Source organism: Musa acuminata, chromosome BXJ1-2, assembly GCF_036884655.1.
Source record: "Musa acuminata AAA Group cultivar baxijiao chromosome BXJ1-2, Cavendish_Baxijiao_AAA, whole genome shotgun sequence".
Taxonomy (NCBI): Eukaryota; Viridiplantae; Streptophyta; class Magnoliopsida; order Zingiberales; family Musaceae; genus Musa; species Musa acuminata.
The window spans coordinates 26,399,425-26,418,451 of NC_088328.1; the positions used below are offsets into that span (position 1 = coordinate 26,399,425).

General features: G+C 38.9%; 3 protein-coding genes across 5 annotated transcripts; 2 read left to right on the forward strand and 1 right to left on the reverse strand.

Annotated features, from left to right (window-relative positions):
• Positions 1–1,711: 1,711 nt before the first annotated feature.
• Positions 1,712–7,491, reverse strand: LOC135605814 (probable inactive leucine-rich repeat receptor-like protein kinase At3g03770). 2 transcript variants are annotated; one of them, XM_065096307.1, is made up of 9 exons: positions 6,975–7,491; positions 5,492–6,900; positions 5,022–5,155; positions 4,184–4,424; positions 3,872–4,074; positions 3,733–3,779; positions 2,847–2,958; positions 2,363–2,663; positions 1,712–1,850 (listed from the first exon to the last, which is right to left on the reverse strand). In XM_065096307.1, exons 2-8 carry the CDS (start codon positions 6,825–6,827, stop codon positions 2,385–2,387), a joined length of 2,352 nt encoding a protein of 783 aa, XP_064952379.1. In that variant the 5' UTR covers positions 6,828–6,900; positions 6,975–7,491; the 3' UTR covers positions 1,712–1,850; positions 2,363–2,384. The 2 variants fall into 2 exon arrangements, with proteins under 2 accessions (XP_064952379.1, XP_064952384.1); XM_065096312.1 differs by having other exon boundaries at positions 5,492–6,911; positions 6,975–7,216.
• A 3,703-nt stretch (positions 7,492–11,194) lies between these two features.
• Positions 11,195–15,899, forward strand: LOC135605820 (myosin-binding protein 7-like). 2 transcript variants are annotated; one of them, XM_065096327.1, is made up of 3 exons: positions 11,195–12,805; positions 15,368–15,418; positions 15,498–15,899. In XM_065096327.1, exons 1-3 carry the CDS (start codon positions 11,495–11,497, stop codon positions 15,516–15,518), a joined length of 1,383 nt encoding a protein of 460 aa, XP_064952399.1. In that variant the 5' UTR covers positions 11,195–11,494; the 3' UTR covers positions 15,519–15,899. The 2 variants fall into 2 exon arrangements, with proteins under 2 accessions (XP_064952399.1, XP_064952394.1); XM_065096322.1 differs by having other exon boundaries at positions 11,197–12,805; positions 15,368–15,414.
• An 829-nt stretch (positions 15,900–16,728) lies between these two features.
• Positions 16,729–18,046, forward strand: LOC135605827 (uncharacterized). Its single transcript, XM_065096334.1, has 2 exons — positions 16,729–17,149; positions 17,362–18,046. Exons 1-2 carry the CDS (start codon positions 16,823–16,825, stop codon positions 17,830–17,832), a joined length of 798 nt encoding a protein of 265 aa, XP_064952406.1. The 5' UTR covers positions 16,729–16,822; the 3' UTR covers positions 17,833–18,046.
• The last annotated feature ends 981 nt before the right edge of the window (positions 18,047–19,027 follow it).

Genomic DNA, 19,027 nt, shown 5'->3' on the forward strand with positions numbered 1-19,027 from the left:
CGCCACCAGCGCACATAACATATTTGATTTTAAGGAACATTTGAATCTCGATATTTTTACGTAATTATGGAATGATGGAGATTAGAGAGAGAGAGAGAGATAGAGAGGTGGCTTTTGGCATTATGTGCATGCGAAGAATGAAGGAGATAATGGTTGATGTCACAAGCAGCATCCATTATAATATATAAAGAACAGAGAAATCATGAAACGCAACCATGAGAGAGAGAGAGAGAGAGAGAGAGAGAGAGAGAGAGAGAGGTGGCTTTTGGCATTATGTGCATGCGAAGAATGAAGGAGATAATGGTTGATGTCACAAGCAGCATCCATTATAATATATAAAGAACAGAGAAATCATGAAATCAACCATGATTGATCGATACCTGCAACTTGCAGCCGTGTTCTCCGCACACACTTCAAGACAATTGGCAGCTCATCAATGGGCTGTGTGGCTGCTGTTTCTCATGTGACCGGAAACGTGGAGTGAAAGCTTTTGTTTGTGACCTTCAATGGAGATGAAGCTTCTGGTGTTCATGGAGGAGGAGGAACCACAGATCCCAATTCTTCAGACTTCTGAAAGCACAAAGAAGAACACTTGGAACTTCACAGTTCAGATGTGCAGTTCCAATGATTTTTCCCTTTTATTTTTGATAGTTTATTATCTCTTCATTCATATATTTTGGACAATTTATCTAAAAAAAAAAAAAACCAAAGAGTGCTTCATATGAATTTGCAGTGGGCATGTTCTCAAGATCAGAGGTCAAGTTTTAGCAAGAGTTCTTTTCTCCAATTCAGCTTGAGATGATATGATTCCTCATCTAACTTTTTGCTCCAGTAGTAGACAAGCTAAATGTGAGCATCAGGAAATATCTCAACATGAGATCTGAAAGTGATTTCCACTTTGGCACATCCACAGCATTGGTTGCTGTGATTTCCAGATAAGGGTTCAATAAATATTCAGTGTGCCAGTATGATGGAAATCTATAATAGTATGGGATAGGTTCATTTTCATCCAACTCAATACAGTAAAAAGTGCCATGAATTCTCCATTTTCCATAGTTGTTTGATTTGTCCTGTTTGAGATTAGAGAAATGAAGAAAAAAATGTTAGCAGATATGATTTGAGACAATTCTAAACCTAACCAAAACATTCACAGAACACACAGGAAAGCTGGCTGTGTTGTGTTCTTAAAAATCTTATAGAAATTTTTACTCAGAAAAATCAGATGGCAAAAAACACCTTTCAATTTATGGTCACAATTAGCTACCTTGGAAACAAACATGACACAATTATTTCTCTGTTCTCATCCTTGTCCCATATAATGTGGCCAAGCTTGATGACCATGGCAAGAACCATCATTATTATCATCCTTTTGATATTCCAGATCCAGGTAGAATTTAAAAAGAAGCATGAATTGTTTCAACCCGAGTGATGTATGCTGAAGCCGGATCTGAGATACTGTCACATAGGAAGAAGATATCATAAGAAGACAACCCAATGCACACAGCTCTTGCCAATGCAAAGTCATGTAAGACATCATGGATGTTCTTAGCCATTGCCCATGTTTGAATTTTTATAATAACATGGGGCCATGTCGAAAAGGAAGAAGAATATTCCTAGGGTAAATACAAATTGAGGATAGACATGAAATCTGATATTCATCTTGCAGGATTTCTTTCTCTGGTGAAGTTAGATTCGAACTTCAGGTTGAGACAATAAAAATATTGAAGACCCCATCTAATGGTGATTGATGGATAGGTATCTTCATAACACTCATCGGTTTTGTCCAGACCGACACATTTACAGGCTTCAATCCTTGATCCTAGCTGCTTGGGAATGAGAAGCCGATCAACCTATACAAAGAAAATATTTATCAAATCATTAACAACAGCAAGTTGTGAAGAAATTTCTGAATGGCAAATACCGAAATGACAACTTTTGGATCCCAGAAAATTCATCCGTCTGTTTGATCAATTGAAGACTTTATGATCAACAGATAACTAAAGTATGTGCAAAGCAAAACAAAGCAAATATAGGCAACAGAGTGATATCAAAACTTGGAAGCGTCAGTCTCTGGAAGAATATGCTATCTCACTTCACTTGTAGTTTAAACCATACAAAGCAACAATTTTATCGAATGTGCAGTATGGGAGGGATTTAATTAGGGGACATTGCATCACGGTCATGTACTCATCAGGTTTAAATTACACAAGCCTTTCGTACTAGTCTATTTGGAAGAGAGGAAACACTTAAAGAGTTCCAAAGTTCATGTTAAATGATACATCAACATAAAAGAGGCAGCAACTTCATATGGCAATTAACTGAATTGAACAGTCACAAAATTCATGTCATGATTTTCACTTACTATCATGTTATATTTCGTGTTCCTAATTCAGTATGATTGGTGATTGAGGCGGCTGGGAAGGTGAAAGTGATGATTCCTCACTCCTTTGAGAGTCTCCCCTCCAAGATTCTTGGACCTGAGCAGCAAATTGTAAGTTCCAAAGCACATCCTCAACTGAAGGTCTCTGTGTTGGTTCCTCTGAAAGGCATCGTAAGCAGATCTCCATGACAACCTTCAGTGATTCATCACAGCATTGCCTGCTTATGACGGGATCCACAATGCTTCTCCTCGCAGTTCCATCAGCTACAATGTTTTCTTGTAACTACAAAAATAAAACTCAAGGTGAATACTGAAGCATGCAGACTTAATAGATCCAAAAAAATATGTTTCACAAATTCACATTCATAACCAAATTTTCTTATTCAATTTTGAAAAATACTACAAAAGCAGTTGCAAACAATAAAAAAAAAATGAAACATACATTAAAAACAAAAACAGTTCACACCTCATCTTTCATTATGTCCAGTTCATTTGTTGATATGATTGGTCTTCCAGATACAATCTCGAGCAAGATGACACCAAAATCGTAGATGTCAATCGTATCCAAATGCTTAGTTCTGCAAAAGACCACAAGTCATAAAATGCTTACAACATTTATAAATAATTCAAAGATGCAAAACACATATACTATCATATATGCAATTTATAACTGACACAATGCCAATGCATGCAATAACATAAGAGTGAGGGCTCATAAACAATAAAACAAATTTCATAAATTCATTCAAGAAATACAGACATGCAATGCGTAAAAGAGCATTGATTTCATGCAAGTGATTTGAATATTTGAAACACAGTACTGATTGTGCTCCTACATGCTTGACTAAAGCATGCAACTTACTCTACCAATTTAAAAATTAATATCTTAAAAAATCATGTTTTCGGAGCAAAGCAATAAATGAACCAAGTATATAGAATCTGCTTGATGGCTATATAATGTTTCTAGACAATCTTTATATGTTGAAGTTCATATAAGACGAGGAAGTAGATACAGTTTTGTCCATAAACTGTGTTGGAAGTTGACCCGCACAACATGTAGAGTAAGCCAATTATAGCCTGATTTCCGAGTTAACTGATATTTGTTCTTCAAAATTTATTAACATAAGTTGATTGCAAAAACACTTGTTTTCCATTCAAATATTTGATCATAAATATTATTGGAAGACATCGTAATTATAAAATTATTGCCCAATTCTAAAGCCCTTGATTCTTCATTTTGTTCATCTGTTAAGTTGATATTCTTCGGTTTCCTTTGTTGGACGCTACTATATTTTGTTGTCATCTATAGATCTTAACTAAGCATTTAAGGTATCAAATGTCTTTCCACATGCCTTTCTCCGAGCAAATTTGATCCACTTGAAGAACTTCCAGCCAGTACCTACACAAAAACAAAGATGGATATCAGATAGAATGCATGGATCAAATAGGTCAATTAACAGGAGCCAGAAAGCTGCAGAAGCTTTATTTTACCATGGCTTTCATATTCTCTGCTAGTACTGGAAGATTATAGCTGCTAATTTTTGCAATAAGGTTCTGATCTAAAAGTATGTTTGTAATTTTCAGATCATTTGCAAATAAGCCGGGTATAATACCCCCATGCAAAAACTGGATACCCTTTGCTACGCCAATGGCAGTAGATATCCTCTGCATCCATGTTAACTTATGTCCTTCCACTGAAAAAAAATTGTATAATTGGAATAGGTTAAGATTATAATCATAGAGAACATAATTGTCTAACGAAAAATGACATTGGATATTTCTAAGGCCAAGTTTCCCTCATACCTGATATATTGCTTCTCAATGTTCCATTTGTCACATATTCAAAAATGAGAAATAATCTGCTGACACTGGAATCATCAGGGTGATACTCAAAGCAGTGACCAAGGGCACTCACTAAATGATGATACCTAAGCTTGGAAATTAGTTCAATGTGGTGATTGAAGTTCTGGGAATTCTGGCTCTTTTTCAGCTTTAGGCATCTTATTGCCAAAAGGGAACCATCTTTGAGTTTTCCTCTGTATAACTGATGTCACATAAAAAGGGTTGTCAAATAAATTGTAGGACGAATCAGAAGGTTCATAGAAAAATACATGAAAACAATAGTCGAATGAACCTAAATTTTCTGTCACAATCATTTATACCAAGTGAAAGAAGCATTGCAATTCAGCATCCATACGTTTAGTTGATATTTTTTTCTTTTGAATTTTAGTCGATGCCGATGATTTCATCGGTTAAATATGGATAGTCAATCTGGCTAACACGACTCGATTAGAAAGCATGGCTATCGTACAATGTTAAAATTGTAAAAACAATTTGGTTGATTCATCAATGTTACATGGCTTCTGATACAAACATTTGGGTAGATCAGGATAAAAACAATCATAGAAATCTCAGAAGCAGAAAATTGTGTTTTAATTAACCCATTAAAACACATAACAAAAACATAAAAAAAAAAATGTTAAGCAAGTAATCGACAAAGCAGCAATATAAGCAAGTACTCGATGAAGCACGAATAGGCAGACTGAAAAGAAGTTGTTTGTGATACATTTAAAGTATAAAACATCTGAGCTAAAAAGCATATGTTTGAACATGATGCTAAGACTATGAGGTAACGGCATACCTGACCATGAGAACCTTTTCCCATTAAACTTGATGTTTCAAAGTTGTTTGTAGCAGCTTCAAGCTCCTCCAACGAAAATGATCTATAAGATGGTATGCCAAGTGCTCCCAGCTTCATTGTCTGATATATGTACCCTTTGAAAGAAGTACAAAATCAATATTATAAAGCAGAAAAATGAGTGGCATCAACATAGAATAAATGGAACAGATATGCAATGGCCTCATATATATTAAGACCAAATACTTGAAACTTAGTAATTGCACAAATTTAAGACATTACTATCCAGCTAAATCTCTTCTTTTTCTTTTTCTTTTTTAGAGGCATGAGCAAACATAGGACTAAGTTTCATGGACTATAACACCACACCACTGTACAGAAACAACTAGCAATACTACTTGACTAAGTTAACAACATATGTGCAGTCTATAACAGAATAAATAGAGGGAGGGAGGCAGGGATGGAGGGTATACTTGCATCAGCCAGCAACTTGGGAGGATAGCCATTTGAAGCATGCTCTACTATTCTTCTTGGAGGTTTCTTCATTGGCCTCTTGATATTTATTCTTCTAAGCACAAAAAATACTGCAAGACCGACCAAGGAAACACTTACAACAATTCCTCCGGCTGCACCTACCGCCATAGCTGTTCTTCCACCTGATACTCTCATTTCTTTATGAGGCAGTATTCCCGCAGCTAAAGCCTGAGTCTGGCAAAATGAGGATGGGTGCTGACTATGATCTTTGATTCTCAAGCAATTTGAGGAGTACAGAAACACCTTGTTCTTAGAATCTGAAGTCAGGCATGTCGGCAATTTCCCAGACAGAAGATTTGAAGACAAGTCCACAAACATGAGATCATCATTGCATGTCATGTTTCGGAAAAGCATTCCAGTGAATCTGTTTCCAGCAATATTTAGGTATCGAATAGAAGGGAGAGACAACAATGACGGCAGAAACGGCCCGACGAATCTATTGAAAGAGACATCCAACTGTTCAAGCAAATAATATGAGCTAAGATTAGCTGGAAACCCACCACCAAACATATTTTTGCTCAACATGATTGATGCCACCTTCCTTCCCAAACGTGGAAAATTAGGTCCAAGATAGTTGTTCTCTAGATTAAGAACTTGGAGGTTAGTCAAACGGCTAAGATCAGGCAGATCTCCAGACAAACTATTTGATGACAGCACAAGGACTCGAAGTGACTCCAGAACACTAAACGATTTTGGCAAAGGCCCACTGAAGGTATTGTTCCTTAAACTCAACACAGCCAACAGATGAAGTTTGCTTATAGCATCAGGAACACGGCCACTAAACATGTTATGATCAAGTATAAGAGTTTGGAGGTTATCCAAACTAAAAACTTGCTGAATAATTGCCCCATATAAGTAATTTGAGCTCATATTGACGATCTCTAAAGAAGACAAACGAGAAATCTTTGCTGGCAGGGGACCCCAAAGGCCTAGTGATGTCAAAGAAAGGACCTTCAAGTTTGGGAGCCGAGTGAGGGTAGTGAAGAAGGAATCGATCGAGAAACTCCTCGGAAGAGGCGGAGAGTTCTCACTACCGCTTATATGCAATTGGGTTATGCTGTCTTCATAACAAACGACTGTCAGATATGGATTTGGATCGGCATTACAGAAGTCTGTGTTGGTGCTCCAGTTGCTCAAGACAGATGGATAGTTTAGAAGTCGCTGGATTCTCAGCAGGGACCAAGCTTCTGATGATTGCAGCTCATTTGTGTTGGGTACAAGGACCAAAACCACGAATAGAGTGAGCAGACAAGCAATGTAGCTTCCTGGAGACATTGCCCAGAACAAAACTAGCAGCTGAAGCACAATAATCTTTCTCAACAATATCCCTGCTTTCTGCACCAAAATACTGCAAGAGAACTATAAAAGATAGTATTTGGAGCCTGCATCTTGTTCTATTAAGGACAAAGAAATGGAGCATACCTTCGTTCAGTATGCCTCAAAAGTGTGTGTAGGAGAAACCGAGGATGAACGAATCAAAATCGCAACTTTTGAGTGCCTCAGTAAAACGGAGAATCGGTGCCACTCGAAGAATTAAATCAGCTCCAGTTGGATCAAAATGAAACAAAGTTCACTCTTTTTCTCCACATGAACTCCAAAACTCGCAACTTTACAGTCCCAAATCCCTTCGACCATCATTGCGTCCTCCAATCCAGATCCAAAAACGCCAACCTAGGGCAACAGAGAAGCCTTCCTCTACCTCCTCGGGTTCTCTCTCCATCACGGGTGAATTGGACGGCGAAAACGCCAAAAGATCTGGGGAAGCCGAGCTGGAAGTGGCCGGGAGCGGAAGGCGGGTGGCGACAAAACCCACCCTCCTTTTTCTCCCTACGAAGCGTGGCGGTCTCACGGACATGTCAGCTCATGCTCTCTCCCTTGCGGATTTCACCACTGCCATTAGAGCGAAAGAGCTGATCCCCCCGGAGAGGCTTTCGCCCTTCGATCTCTCGTAGGCGTCTCTCTCTCCCGCCCTCCTCGTAGCAGTGTCGATATTTTTATTGACGAAATTGCCCCTAATAAATAGTCGACAGGACACACGAGTGCACTCTTATCGGGTCGGATTCACCTGCCAGGCCAAGCAACCCATACTCGATCCGACAACCATCTCGGATTCGGGTTAATGATCTACATCCAAACACTGACGGCCACTGTCTTCTCCGACAAACGCATGAAACAGCAAAACATCACATAAGGATGAGACTGAGAAGCCCACCACGTTTGCAGAATGTGTGCAGCTGAAACTCGTCGAGTTTCTGCCATTAGAGTGATGATCTGTTATTCCCCGCTGAGCTGAGACATGGGAGAAGATAGGCTTGAAGTTGCGGGGTATGAATTGAAGTGCTGGGTCTCTCACTGCACTCGCCGTCTTCCTGAAAGAAACAGAAGAACAAGAACTTTGACTGCCGGTAACTGCAGGCATATGGTGTTCATGTTTGATTGATGGTAAGAGCCATGGTTGAGAAGTCGCCCTCTTAAGTTCAGAAGGACAGTAATTAATGAATTCCGGACGATGTGAAATCTTTCTTTCTCATTTTGGATTTAGTTCTCAGCATCAACCTCAACATTTTCAACAATTAAAGAATTCTACTGAGGAAAAAAAAAAAGAAGAATTTAGTTTGATAAGATGAGCTGCAAATTGTAAAGCACACCAAAAATACAATGGAGAAGATAAGTTCATGATCATCTTCCACTTCACCCTCCATTATATAACTATGGAATGCTAGAAAAGTAGAACTAGGTTATAATTTTGCTCCTCATATTTCAAGATCTGAGGTGAAATGTCAGTGTTGGATATCCTGTTATAGCTTCCTTGGAGTGCATGCCAAGAATTGGATTCTACTTTGTTGGTTGCTAACTATTCTTAGAGCCTTTACAGACAAGAAGGTTCTTATTGGAACTTTTTCCATGGTGGCTTTCAGTTTGTTTGGCTTTGCAAAACCCTCACTCATCCTAAGAGGTTGATACCTCTTACTGCAGACACCCATCACTGGTGGCTCTCAATCTTTTTAGCCTTGTATAACTCTAATCATAAGAGACATCAGAATGCAGACAACTATCACAGAGATATTGTAGCAACATAATTGTGTCCTCATGACTGTTGGCTTTCAGCTTGATTGGCTGTAACAGAACCCTAACCCTTAAAGATATCAAAGAAAGAGATTGGACATTGTCATCAACACAGAAGGGGCCACAACAAAGTGGAGAGCACAAACTTCAGAGGAAAAAAATCCATAAATGATGAACTCTGAGAGCTAATCCAAAAGACAATGCAGACTCTCCATCATGTGATGCTTCTCTTTCCCTCGACTGGCCTGAGCTGGAGAATCACATTTTTCTTATTATATTCTCAATTAATTTTGTTCAGTAGCATTTTAGCACGCTTCAGTTATATTGTGATATGATAAAATGCAGAGAACACATAAGTACACACTAAGACTGCATACTAATCTATAACTAGATTTAGTTTTTAATGACCATTTGCTGAATCAATATTGAATAATTAAATATGAAAGATACAAAAAAAAAAAAAAACCTTTTAACTCCTGTAAATCTTTCTAAAAGCTTGAACTGATAGATGAGATTGGACTCAAATCATTTGTCTTCCGGCACAAGAATTAGAACTTTTGCAGGTGAGATCCCCAACTTCAAACATCATTATGAGGAGCAATCATAAGCAACAACTCAAAAGTTTTGATCATATTGCAGCATCATTATCTACACAAGCAGCTAACAATTGGAAGAAATGATCATTCATGCATCTCAAGCATCTTCTGTGGAGAAAGCAGAAAAGAAGAGCATGTCCAAAGTAATAATAGCAAGTGAGAGACATGTCCCAGTGATAGGTGGGCCATCATCTGATGGTTGAGTTCTATCCAACAAAAGAACATAACAAGTTGAAATACCAGTCCAAATCAGATGTGATGTTGTTTGATTCTGAAAAGTATAACCTCTTGTTGTCAAGTGTGACACAGCAATTCCTTCAGACAAGGAAGAAAGAAAGATACAGCTATTGTCAGACTCATTTGTACAACAGTTTAAAGCACATAACATCTAAAGAATCCAAGATTGATTATGAAACAAAATCATATGTACATGTAGGCCATATATGAGTATTTTTTTATCCAGTATGATTATAAATGTTTATTATGCCAACTATGTTTGAGCAAGTGAAGAAAAAAGAATATATATTCAAAAGAGACAGATGCATTGTTTAGTATGACTGCAGCTTATTTAGTCTTGGATTTGATGGAGTAAAAATGATCATGCCAGCATTTTTATAATTATTATACCACTTTGAATATTGAGAAAGTATTTTTTTCAAATGATGAATAATAAAATCGGACACTAATACAAGCAGAAAAAAAATAATTTATTTAAATATGGATTGTCTCTAATATATTAAAGATCATATCATAGTGTCTAGATTTTGGATATTGTGACCTCCTCATCTTAAATCTTCAAAAAAAAATCTAAAAGCTTAAATATGTAGATGAGATATGATCTGATTTATATTTTTACCATAACACAAAGGATGAAACTTTTTTATGTTGATAAACTATATATAATACTAAAACTTCAAAATTCTTTTCATATCAAGTAGCTGTCCAATGATCACTTTCAAGTATCATTCATGATTGGCCCATTTACATTTACATATTAAAGTTGTGACCAGTGGATCAAAAGAAAATCTCTTGAAGATAAAGCAGAAGATTTAGCAAAAGTGCCCATCCATCCAGATATTAATTAATTTTTAGTATCATGTACAAATTTATGCCACAACATAAATCTCTTTGATGATATCATAATGTAATTGACTTTGGGAGTGGGATCCTTTTAAGTAGGATCACATTGTCATTTCACTAGGAAACATATGTATCCAAAGAAGATAGATTCATTGTTTGATTTATTTTGAGATTTGTTTTAATCTCCCTTGGGTTGCTTAAACATCTATCCATTGATCATTTTTGGCTGATGTAGTTGGTTCTGATGCCTCGGTATCTTTCACAGGATATATTCCTATCTACCCATCCCAATCCCAATCCCAATCCCAATCCCAATCCCAGTACTCAACTTAAGTTACGACTTAAGGTACGATTCATGTGGATTTTATTTCGATTGACTTGAATTGGATCTTAAATCTAATAAGAAAATATCTGAATTCGATTCGGATAAACCCGTAATATGCTGTTCGTCGCACATGATTTTTATAAATAAAAGGATTAATTATATATTATTCATTGTAATTTAATTAGATATATTTAGTATTGATTTTTTTACTTTTAAAAGTTATATTGAGATCTACACTTAAACATCTAATCTTATTTTTTTTCATGTTATTTATTTTTATTGATGAGAATACGATATGTATTCGATGATAAATGACAGATTCAATATGTGCTAAATAGTAAATCCTACGATATTTTTTATTAGTAAAATTAATAATATAAAAATAAAATATTTTATTTTAATAAATATTTTTTTTATAAAAAAAATTAATATAATTTTTTAAAAAAATATAATAATTAAGATACTAAATATATTTAATTAATTATGAATTGTGATTAGGCTTACAAAAACAGTGGCCCGGGCCGAAAAGGTGTACAGCACCTCCAACGATCTTCGTGTCGTTGGTTGTGGCGTAAGTTGTTCCTTCAGCTTTATCCCTTCGTTGTTTATCGACTTCATCCGACGTCAGCATTCCCGACCGGACGTGTGTACGATTGCCTACCATCGCGTTCCGAGTCGCTTCCCAAAACCCCCAACAAAGACGAGACCGCTTCCGCCCCCGCTTCCTTTCTGCTCCTCTGTTGATCGAATCCATCGATAAGAGGCGGAGGAATCCAACGAAGAACTCGATCTCCGATTCCGATTCGCTTCTGCTTCCTCAGTTTTCGTCGAGAAAGATCGTGCCTTTGTGATCGCATGCTCGCCCCCGGTCCATCATGGATCTCGAGACCCTACTTGTACCAGACGCCGCCGCTTATACCCGTCTCTGCCCCTGCGCCTGCCCCTTCTGCTGCCGGTCCCCTTCTCCCTCCTGGCGCCGCTCCATAAAACGCCGACTTGACCCAGAGGCGTCGGCCGATTGCGCCGCCCCTTCTCCGGCCGGCGGCGATGTCGCCGCCAGGGTGGAGGTCGAGAACGAGGTGGCCGCCCTCAGGGAGGCCGTGGCGAGCCAGCAGCAGTCGATCCACGAGCTGCTCGTGGAGCTCGAAGAGGAGCGCAACGCCGCCGCCTCCGCCGCTAGCGAGGCCATGTCCATGATCCTCCGTCTCCAGCGCGAGAAGGCCGAGGCCCAGATGGAGGCCCGCCAGTTCAAGCGCTTCGCCGAGGAGAAGATGGACCACGATCAGCAGGAGATTCTTGCCCTCGAAGATCTCCTCTTCAAGCGCGAGGAGGCCGTCCAATTTCTCACCTTCCGGCTGCAGGCCTATGCGCACCGCCTTCTCAGCTACGGCATCGACCCCAATGCCGTTGGTGCCGATCTTGCCCCTGCCTCCACCAGTGGTGCGAAAGACGACGCTTGGACTCCTCAATTGGACGAGTTCCCAACCTTTGATTACCCTCGTCTCAAGTGCACCCTGCCCTATGATGTCGAACACGAAGAGGACCATTATGATGAGGCTCCTCATCTCGAAAAGTATGCTTCTGTGGAGACACCGCAGGCCAAAGAAGACCTCGAGGATTTGGAGCAGCGTATATGCCAGCTCGAAGCCTATCCAGACGACATCAGTCTGATGGAAAAGGGTGTCATCGAGGAATCGCCACGGCCCCTCAGCGATTCCAGGCATTCGCTTGCTGATAGCCATGGCTCTGTGTCGGCCAAGAATTTGCCAGGGCTCACAAAAGGCGAGGAGTTTCCTGCCTCAACGGACAAACCATTGGACGACGGGAGTGGCTTTGATGACATGGCCGATAGGGTGTACACCATAGATACGGTACATGGAGTTCCGATGGTCATTGTGTCCGAGGATTGTGTGGACACGCCAGTGAAGGAGGAGAAGAATGGGGAGATGGATGGAAGATTAGAAGGTGGGAGTCCAGATATAAAGAATCTGTACATGAGGCTACAGGCGCTTGAGGCAGATAGGGAGTCGATGCGGCAGACCATCATTTCCATGCGAACAGAGAAGGCACAATTGGTGCTGCTCAGAGAGATAGCACAGCAGCTTTACAGGGAGGTGGCTCCTGAGAGTAAGATCGTCAAGAAGAAATCTTCGACTGCGAATTTCTCCATCGTTGGTCTGCTTAAGGTAATATTTTCCAAGTGTTTGATCAAACTAATTTGGTTTATTTGGGAAATTAGAGCATATTTCTTTTTCACATAGTTGTTATCCTTGGGTGCTGTAGCCCAAATTTTGGATTTGTGGAGAGATAACAGTATTACATTTATTGAAAGCATCAGAAGAATGTAGAGAAGCAATGAAATTTAAAGAAGTAAATTATACTGAGAAATCATGTTTACAGAAAAAAAGAGAAAAAAATGAAATTTAAATAAGAAGATTACACAAGTGGGACTAGTAAAATTTCTGTGACAGTGAGACCTTTCAAAAGCAGTTGGTAGATTGTCTTTGTCGCGCCTAAGACTAATGATTCGTCAGTTAATATGTCAATTTCATGTGCGTGACACGTTTAAGTTTTAACTATGCTTGTTATCTCCAACATTGGAAGCTTTGGTATTGGAAGTTTCCTGGGTTAATTTTTCAACATACCTATCTAGTATAAGACCTGTGTGATGGACCTAGAGTAAATGGTTCTTGCTATATACATTGATTTTCTGATTAGTGGTAATATAATTTGCAGTTATGTTCCCTTTTTTTCATGCATGTTTGATTTCTTTCTTTGGCCATTAGAGTGTCTTGCTTTCTGAAAAAAATATTCTGTCATCATATTTATTTTTTTTGTGGCATCAGAATGACATGGACCAAGAAGATGTTAATGAGTTTCAGAAAGAGATGATACATGACATTGTAGAAAGTAATAAAGTCCTTAATGTTTACAACATGATCAATCTACACTTGTACGAGTTATTCCGGCAAGAGTCATCACTCCTCTGTGACAATAGTGGTAATTTTAACCCAGTTCGGATGTCTGATTGAAATTGAGATTCTCTTTTTTGTTAAGGTAGGTTTATACATCAGTAGGAAGTGTGGCTTGTTCATCATGGACAAGTCTGCTTTGATGAGTGTGGCTTAAGTCTTGAATTTGTTAAAAAAACACAGGAAGAGGGGACCTATGCATCAGGGAGAAAAGACAATAAGCAAGTTCCACAATATTCTTTCCATGGGCATGCCATTGGTGTTAATACATTCATCAGACAGAGTTATGCCAATGGCCTAATCCTTTTAATTAGTTAAATTTAATCACCATCCCAAATTTTGAGATGATTGTATTTAAAAAAAAAGTTTACTTGTCAACTGGAGCCCAGGTTGAGAATCAAAACATTGTTAAAACTTAAAAGAGTGGTGACTAGATTTACATGGAAATAAGAGGGAAAATTAAAACAAGAAAGAGGTTGGGAGAAATTTTGTCAGTACTTTTGAAGGAAGACAGGCCCACAGTGTCACTGCTGGAGCACCACATCCTCTGCTAAGATGAGTTCGGCCACATGAGGCAACACTAAAGGGAGTGTATTTGAAAAAATCTTGATATTAAGGTGTATAAAAGCAAATATCCTGCTACACAATTATCAAAAAGTGATTTTATCACAAAATAGGCTATGTAATACTGATAATATTGATAATTACTTTGCTGGACCAGTAGTAACTATGCTTAAAATGTATACCATAATAAGCAGAAGTTGGAATGCAAACATGCATCATAACAAAATTTATGGTGCAACTTTTGAAACCAAAGACAACATTTCTTGCAGTAAAATAGTTGCATGAAATTTGTTTGGAATTGACTATATATCATGCCTTTTTAGCAAGTTTTTGTGATTTCAACAATCTTACATGAGGATTTGTTTGGTGGTGTCCAGATCTATTAAATTGACAAGGGCATTAGTTGGGGTTTTTAGGAGAGAAGCCAGTAAAATACTTATTTTTCTCTTAAACTGGTATGAAATTGGCAAAATAGAAATTCTCAGTGATTGGCTCCTTTTAAACTTCTGTCAATTGACTTAGCGAGCAACATCAGTCAGTTACAATCAAGAAACTTGCAAGGGATGGCATGATTGTAGGCATTCCTGTTTTGATGATATTTCTGTCCGAAATTTTATGCTGCTAAAAGTACTCAAAATTTTCAATAACTATTGCTTGGCAGTGGTAATTCACTAAAAAGTAGAATTTCATTTCTTTTGCTGTTAATAAAATGAAAGGAAGGAACACTACTGGATGGGCTTCTACTTAATGGATGGTTTTTTCTTTAATTTTTTGTTCACAAAAGAGGACCCTAATCTTAGGGTAGACTTACCAGTAGTTTTCACTCCATGGGCTGGACGCTAGTGGCAGGTAGTGGGATGCATCTGCATGTGGTCATGACTTGGGTTTTTTAGGATGAGCAAACAAATGCTAGAAGAACTTTCAACTTGGTGTTTTGTGATTCACTGTTTATTTACTGCATATTCCCTTGTTATTCACCACTTTCAGTGGTGGCGTTGAACACTGAAAATGTTATTAGTGTTCTCTGATTAAGTTCTAATGTCCTACATTACTTAAAACCCATTGAGGCTGCATTTCAGTTTCAACTGCATTTTTCTCAATCCTATTTGGTTTTGAAGCTGTGTTGATTAAATTTAGGAAGCATATGTTCTTATTTGTTCTTTAGCTTTGTTGCCTTGAAGCCAAATGTTTGTCTTGTGTTGCCTGTTTCAGTTGATAGTGTCATTTATTGTCTGGAGAAAGAAGGCATCACGAATCAAGTATGTGAGCATTCTCATCTTTTTTGTTCCTTTTTTAATCCAAAAGCCAAGTGATGGTGCTATACCTTTGGATGTTACAACAGGTACTCTTTTGGGTCATCTAATAACAATGCTGGATTGCTGCTGCTTTTAGACAAGACACATCGAATCAGCAACTGGAAGTGTGTCACAAGAACACATGGGTGAATTTGACTATGTTTGACTTGTTTGAATTCAAAGTGAATAAGATAAATGTAAATCATGATATTGTTTAACCAAATCATCATGTTTGGGAGTGCATTTTTCGCGAGGATCTGTTTGAGTCCCAAGTTTGCTTCTTTTTTTTTTTTTACTCTTGTAATCGTTTTTTGGGCTTGGAGGTGTTCCACATGGTTTACAAGTAAACCATGAGCTTGTCTGGGGAGGGTTGCTCTTTAGTTCTTAGGATTGATATTCGAAAAGCATGTTGGTTTCAATCTGATGATGAAATTGTACTGTTCCAATTGTGCTCCTGTGTAATTTCTCTGTACCTTTTTTTTTCTATTTATGTAATGTGTATATGGATACTAAGAGGGTCACTGTTTGTTTATCATTTGGTTACATAATGAAGTCTTAAGTTGGACCATCTGTAGGATGGATATCTGATCCTATCATGCAGGTTACATTATTTTCTGGAACTAAGTTTATTGCTCATGTTGGTTTCTTGAGCTTCTTCTTCTTTGCTTTCCCCCCTTTTTCTTTTCCTTTTCCTAGTTGTGAGAGAATAATGTTTTGTTCTGTGTCTCATTTTTGCTAGGGTATCTCTTGAGGCATCTAATTTGAGTTTCTAAGTGAAAATTCAGAATAATGCCAATCTTCTTCCTTTTTTATGTCTTTATTAAGATATTCGAATTAATTAATGTATTTTTATATAAATAATAGGAATCCATATAACTCGTAATGATATTTTTATATATAAAAAAAACCAATCTGTTTTATTTTCATTATATACCAAATAATGGTGTGGGGATGCAAGCTGGGAAGCATCTCCAATCAAACACTGAAGTCCACCGAACTCCACGTCGACATCGCAGACTGATCACATCATAACAGTCTTAAAGCCTCATCATCAACTATTCATCTATTATGTTAATGGCATGTGGTTCTCGCGTGCTCGCCTTCTTAAAGCCACGTACGTACGCACACTCTCCCTCTTCATTGATCGTGTTTGCACGGTAAGAATCTATTGCCATGTGGACATCGCAGAATGATCACATCATAACACTATTAGAGCCACATCGTCAATATTCCTGTATCCTGTCAGTCGCTTCAAAATATCCATCCAATGTCAATGCTATGTGGTTCGCGTGCTCGCCCTCTTAAAGCCACGAAGCGCACGCTCTCTCTCTCTCTCTCTCTTCATCGATCGTGTTTGTAGGGAAGGAAGGAGATGTCGATCTTGTCCGGCTTCCTCTACCCGCCGCCGCCCTCGGCAATCATCACGGCCATGACCGCGATCAGCAGCGTCGCCCTCGTCTACTTCGGCCTCTCAGAGGCCTGGGGCAAACACCTGCAGTACTCCAAGTTCTGGAACGCCGGCTCGGGCCCCTCCGGCGAGCAGATCCGCGTCTCTAGCCGCGTCGGCATGCTGCTCCTCTACACGCCAGCGCTGGCGGCCGCCGCGGCCGCCTTCGCGGTCCCCGCCGTCGTCGCCGACGATCGGTGCCGGCTGCTTGCCCTCGCCCTCGCCGTCCATTTCTTCAAGAGAGACTTCGAGGTATGCATAGCCAGGAGTTGATGGAATATTATGGAGAACTCTCTTCCCCCTCCCACCCCCCTCTCTCTCTCTATCTATCTACTAAAATAACACAAGAAAGGGAAGAAAAAAATCCTATACGTCTCTGTGACACCGAATCTATGCCTATATTCTGCAAAAATCGTATACATCTCTATCTTGATTATGTTCTCTTGAGCTGCTTATTCTTTCAGGTGTTGTTCATCCACCAATACAGTGGAAATATGATGCTGGATTCAGTCATCCCGATAACCCTAAGTTATTTCACGGGCACTGTGTGCATGATCTATGCTCAGTATCTCACCCAGGGAATGCCAGGGCCAAAACTGGATCTGAAGGTTGCAGGGGAGGTGCTTTTCCTGGTAGGGATCACAGGCAACTTCTACCACCATCACCTGCTTTCCAAGCTCAGGGAGAAGGGTGACAAGACATACAAAATCCCAAAGGGTGGCCTGTTTGGACTGGTCATCTGCCCACATTACCTCTTCGAGATAATTATTTTCATTGGGTTCTGCCTCATCTCCCAGACTCTGTATTCCTTCTTGTTTGCACTGGGGACACTCTGGTACTTGATGGGCAGGAGTCATGCAACAAGGAGATGGTACCTCTCCAAATTCGAGAACTTCCCTAAACAAGTCAAGGCTTTGATTCCCTACGTTTTCTAGCCACATGAATTGTGTTGGGAGATGATGATCACCTTCATCTTCATGATATAGTGTGGGAGTGTCTCCTAATAATTAGCACATCTCTATGTGCTGAGAAAAAAAGGTTCAAGTGTGTCTGGAATCAGCATCCATGTGTAAAATGCTTGGAGACTAGTCTACATCTCAGCAAGAAAAATATGTATTCATGTTATGTTCTATATTTCCTTTTCCATCATGTTTGAGATTTTAGTGTCCCTCAAAATCTCAAATGCTTGATATTAGAGCTTACCTATTAGTTTTTCTCTGTTATTGAAGCCCTCTTAATAAAATTTTGTGTGCAGTGTACTGTGTAAAATTTGGTTCTTGGAAGAGATACCTTCATTCCTTGTGCAGAAGAGATTCATGAGAGAGAAACAAGAACACATTATTTGCTGAAATATAATGAATCATGCATTTACTGCAGTTATGAGTTTACAATCTTGGTAACTGTTACAATAGTTTATGTTATGTCCAACACAAATTACTGTGAATTCAAGCATTGATCTAATTCAAAGATCTCATTTTTGATAATTTCCATCAAATTTTCATTTTTGGACCATAGAAACATTTTCTAAACTCATAGGAATCAAGATTCGAAGGTCTGATGTCTTATATAAGATCTGAGAGTCATCATCTACTTTGCTCTTATGGTGTGTCTTATCTTCTTCTTCTTCCTCTTTTAACAGTTCAGTTCTACTCCCTTGAGCTCCTGCCAAACCTTCATCAGTTTTTACTCAACCTCTCCCCAGTTTTCTCACCTCCAACTAAACCCTAACAAGCCATCAAAAAGGATCAGACAGTCTCTTTCAGCTGCACTGTTCTTAAATTGTTGCGCATGTTACCTCATCGTCCATTTCATCAGCACCATCTTCCAATACCTCAATATTTGCTCACTTTGGAATCAGGAACAGACACAAAAACTCGTACAACTTCTTAAAGAAGGTAAGACGACGTGCATTGATCATTTCTAATCTTATATGGCATGGTCTATCGCATGCTGAATGACTCTTCTTTGTTTCATTAAATTGATTGATACAGCTTAAAAAAGGACAAAAAAAGAGAAAAAAAAAATTCAAGAATGCTCTGTTTCTACTGTTCACATCCTCTTCCTGTCCTACATCAGTACTGTTTCTTATCTCTGCTCTGCTCACAATCTACTGTGTGGTCCTGTCCTCCA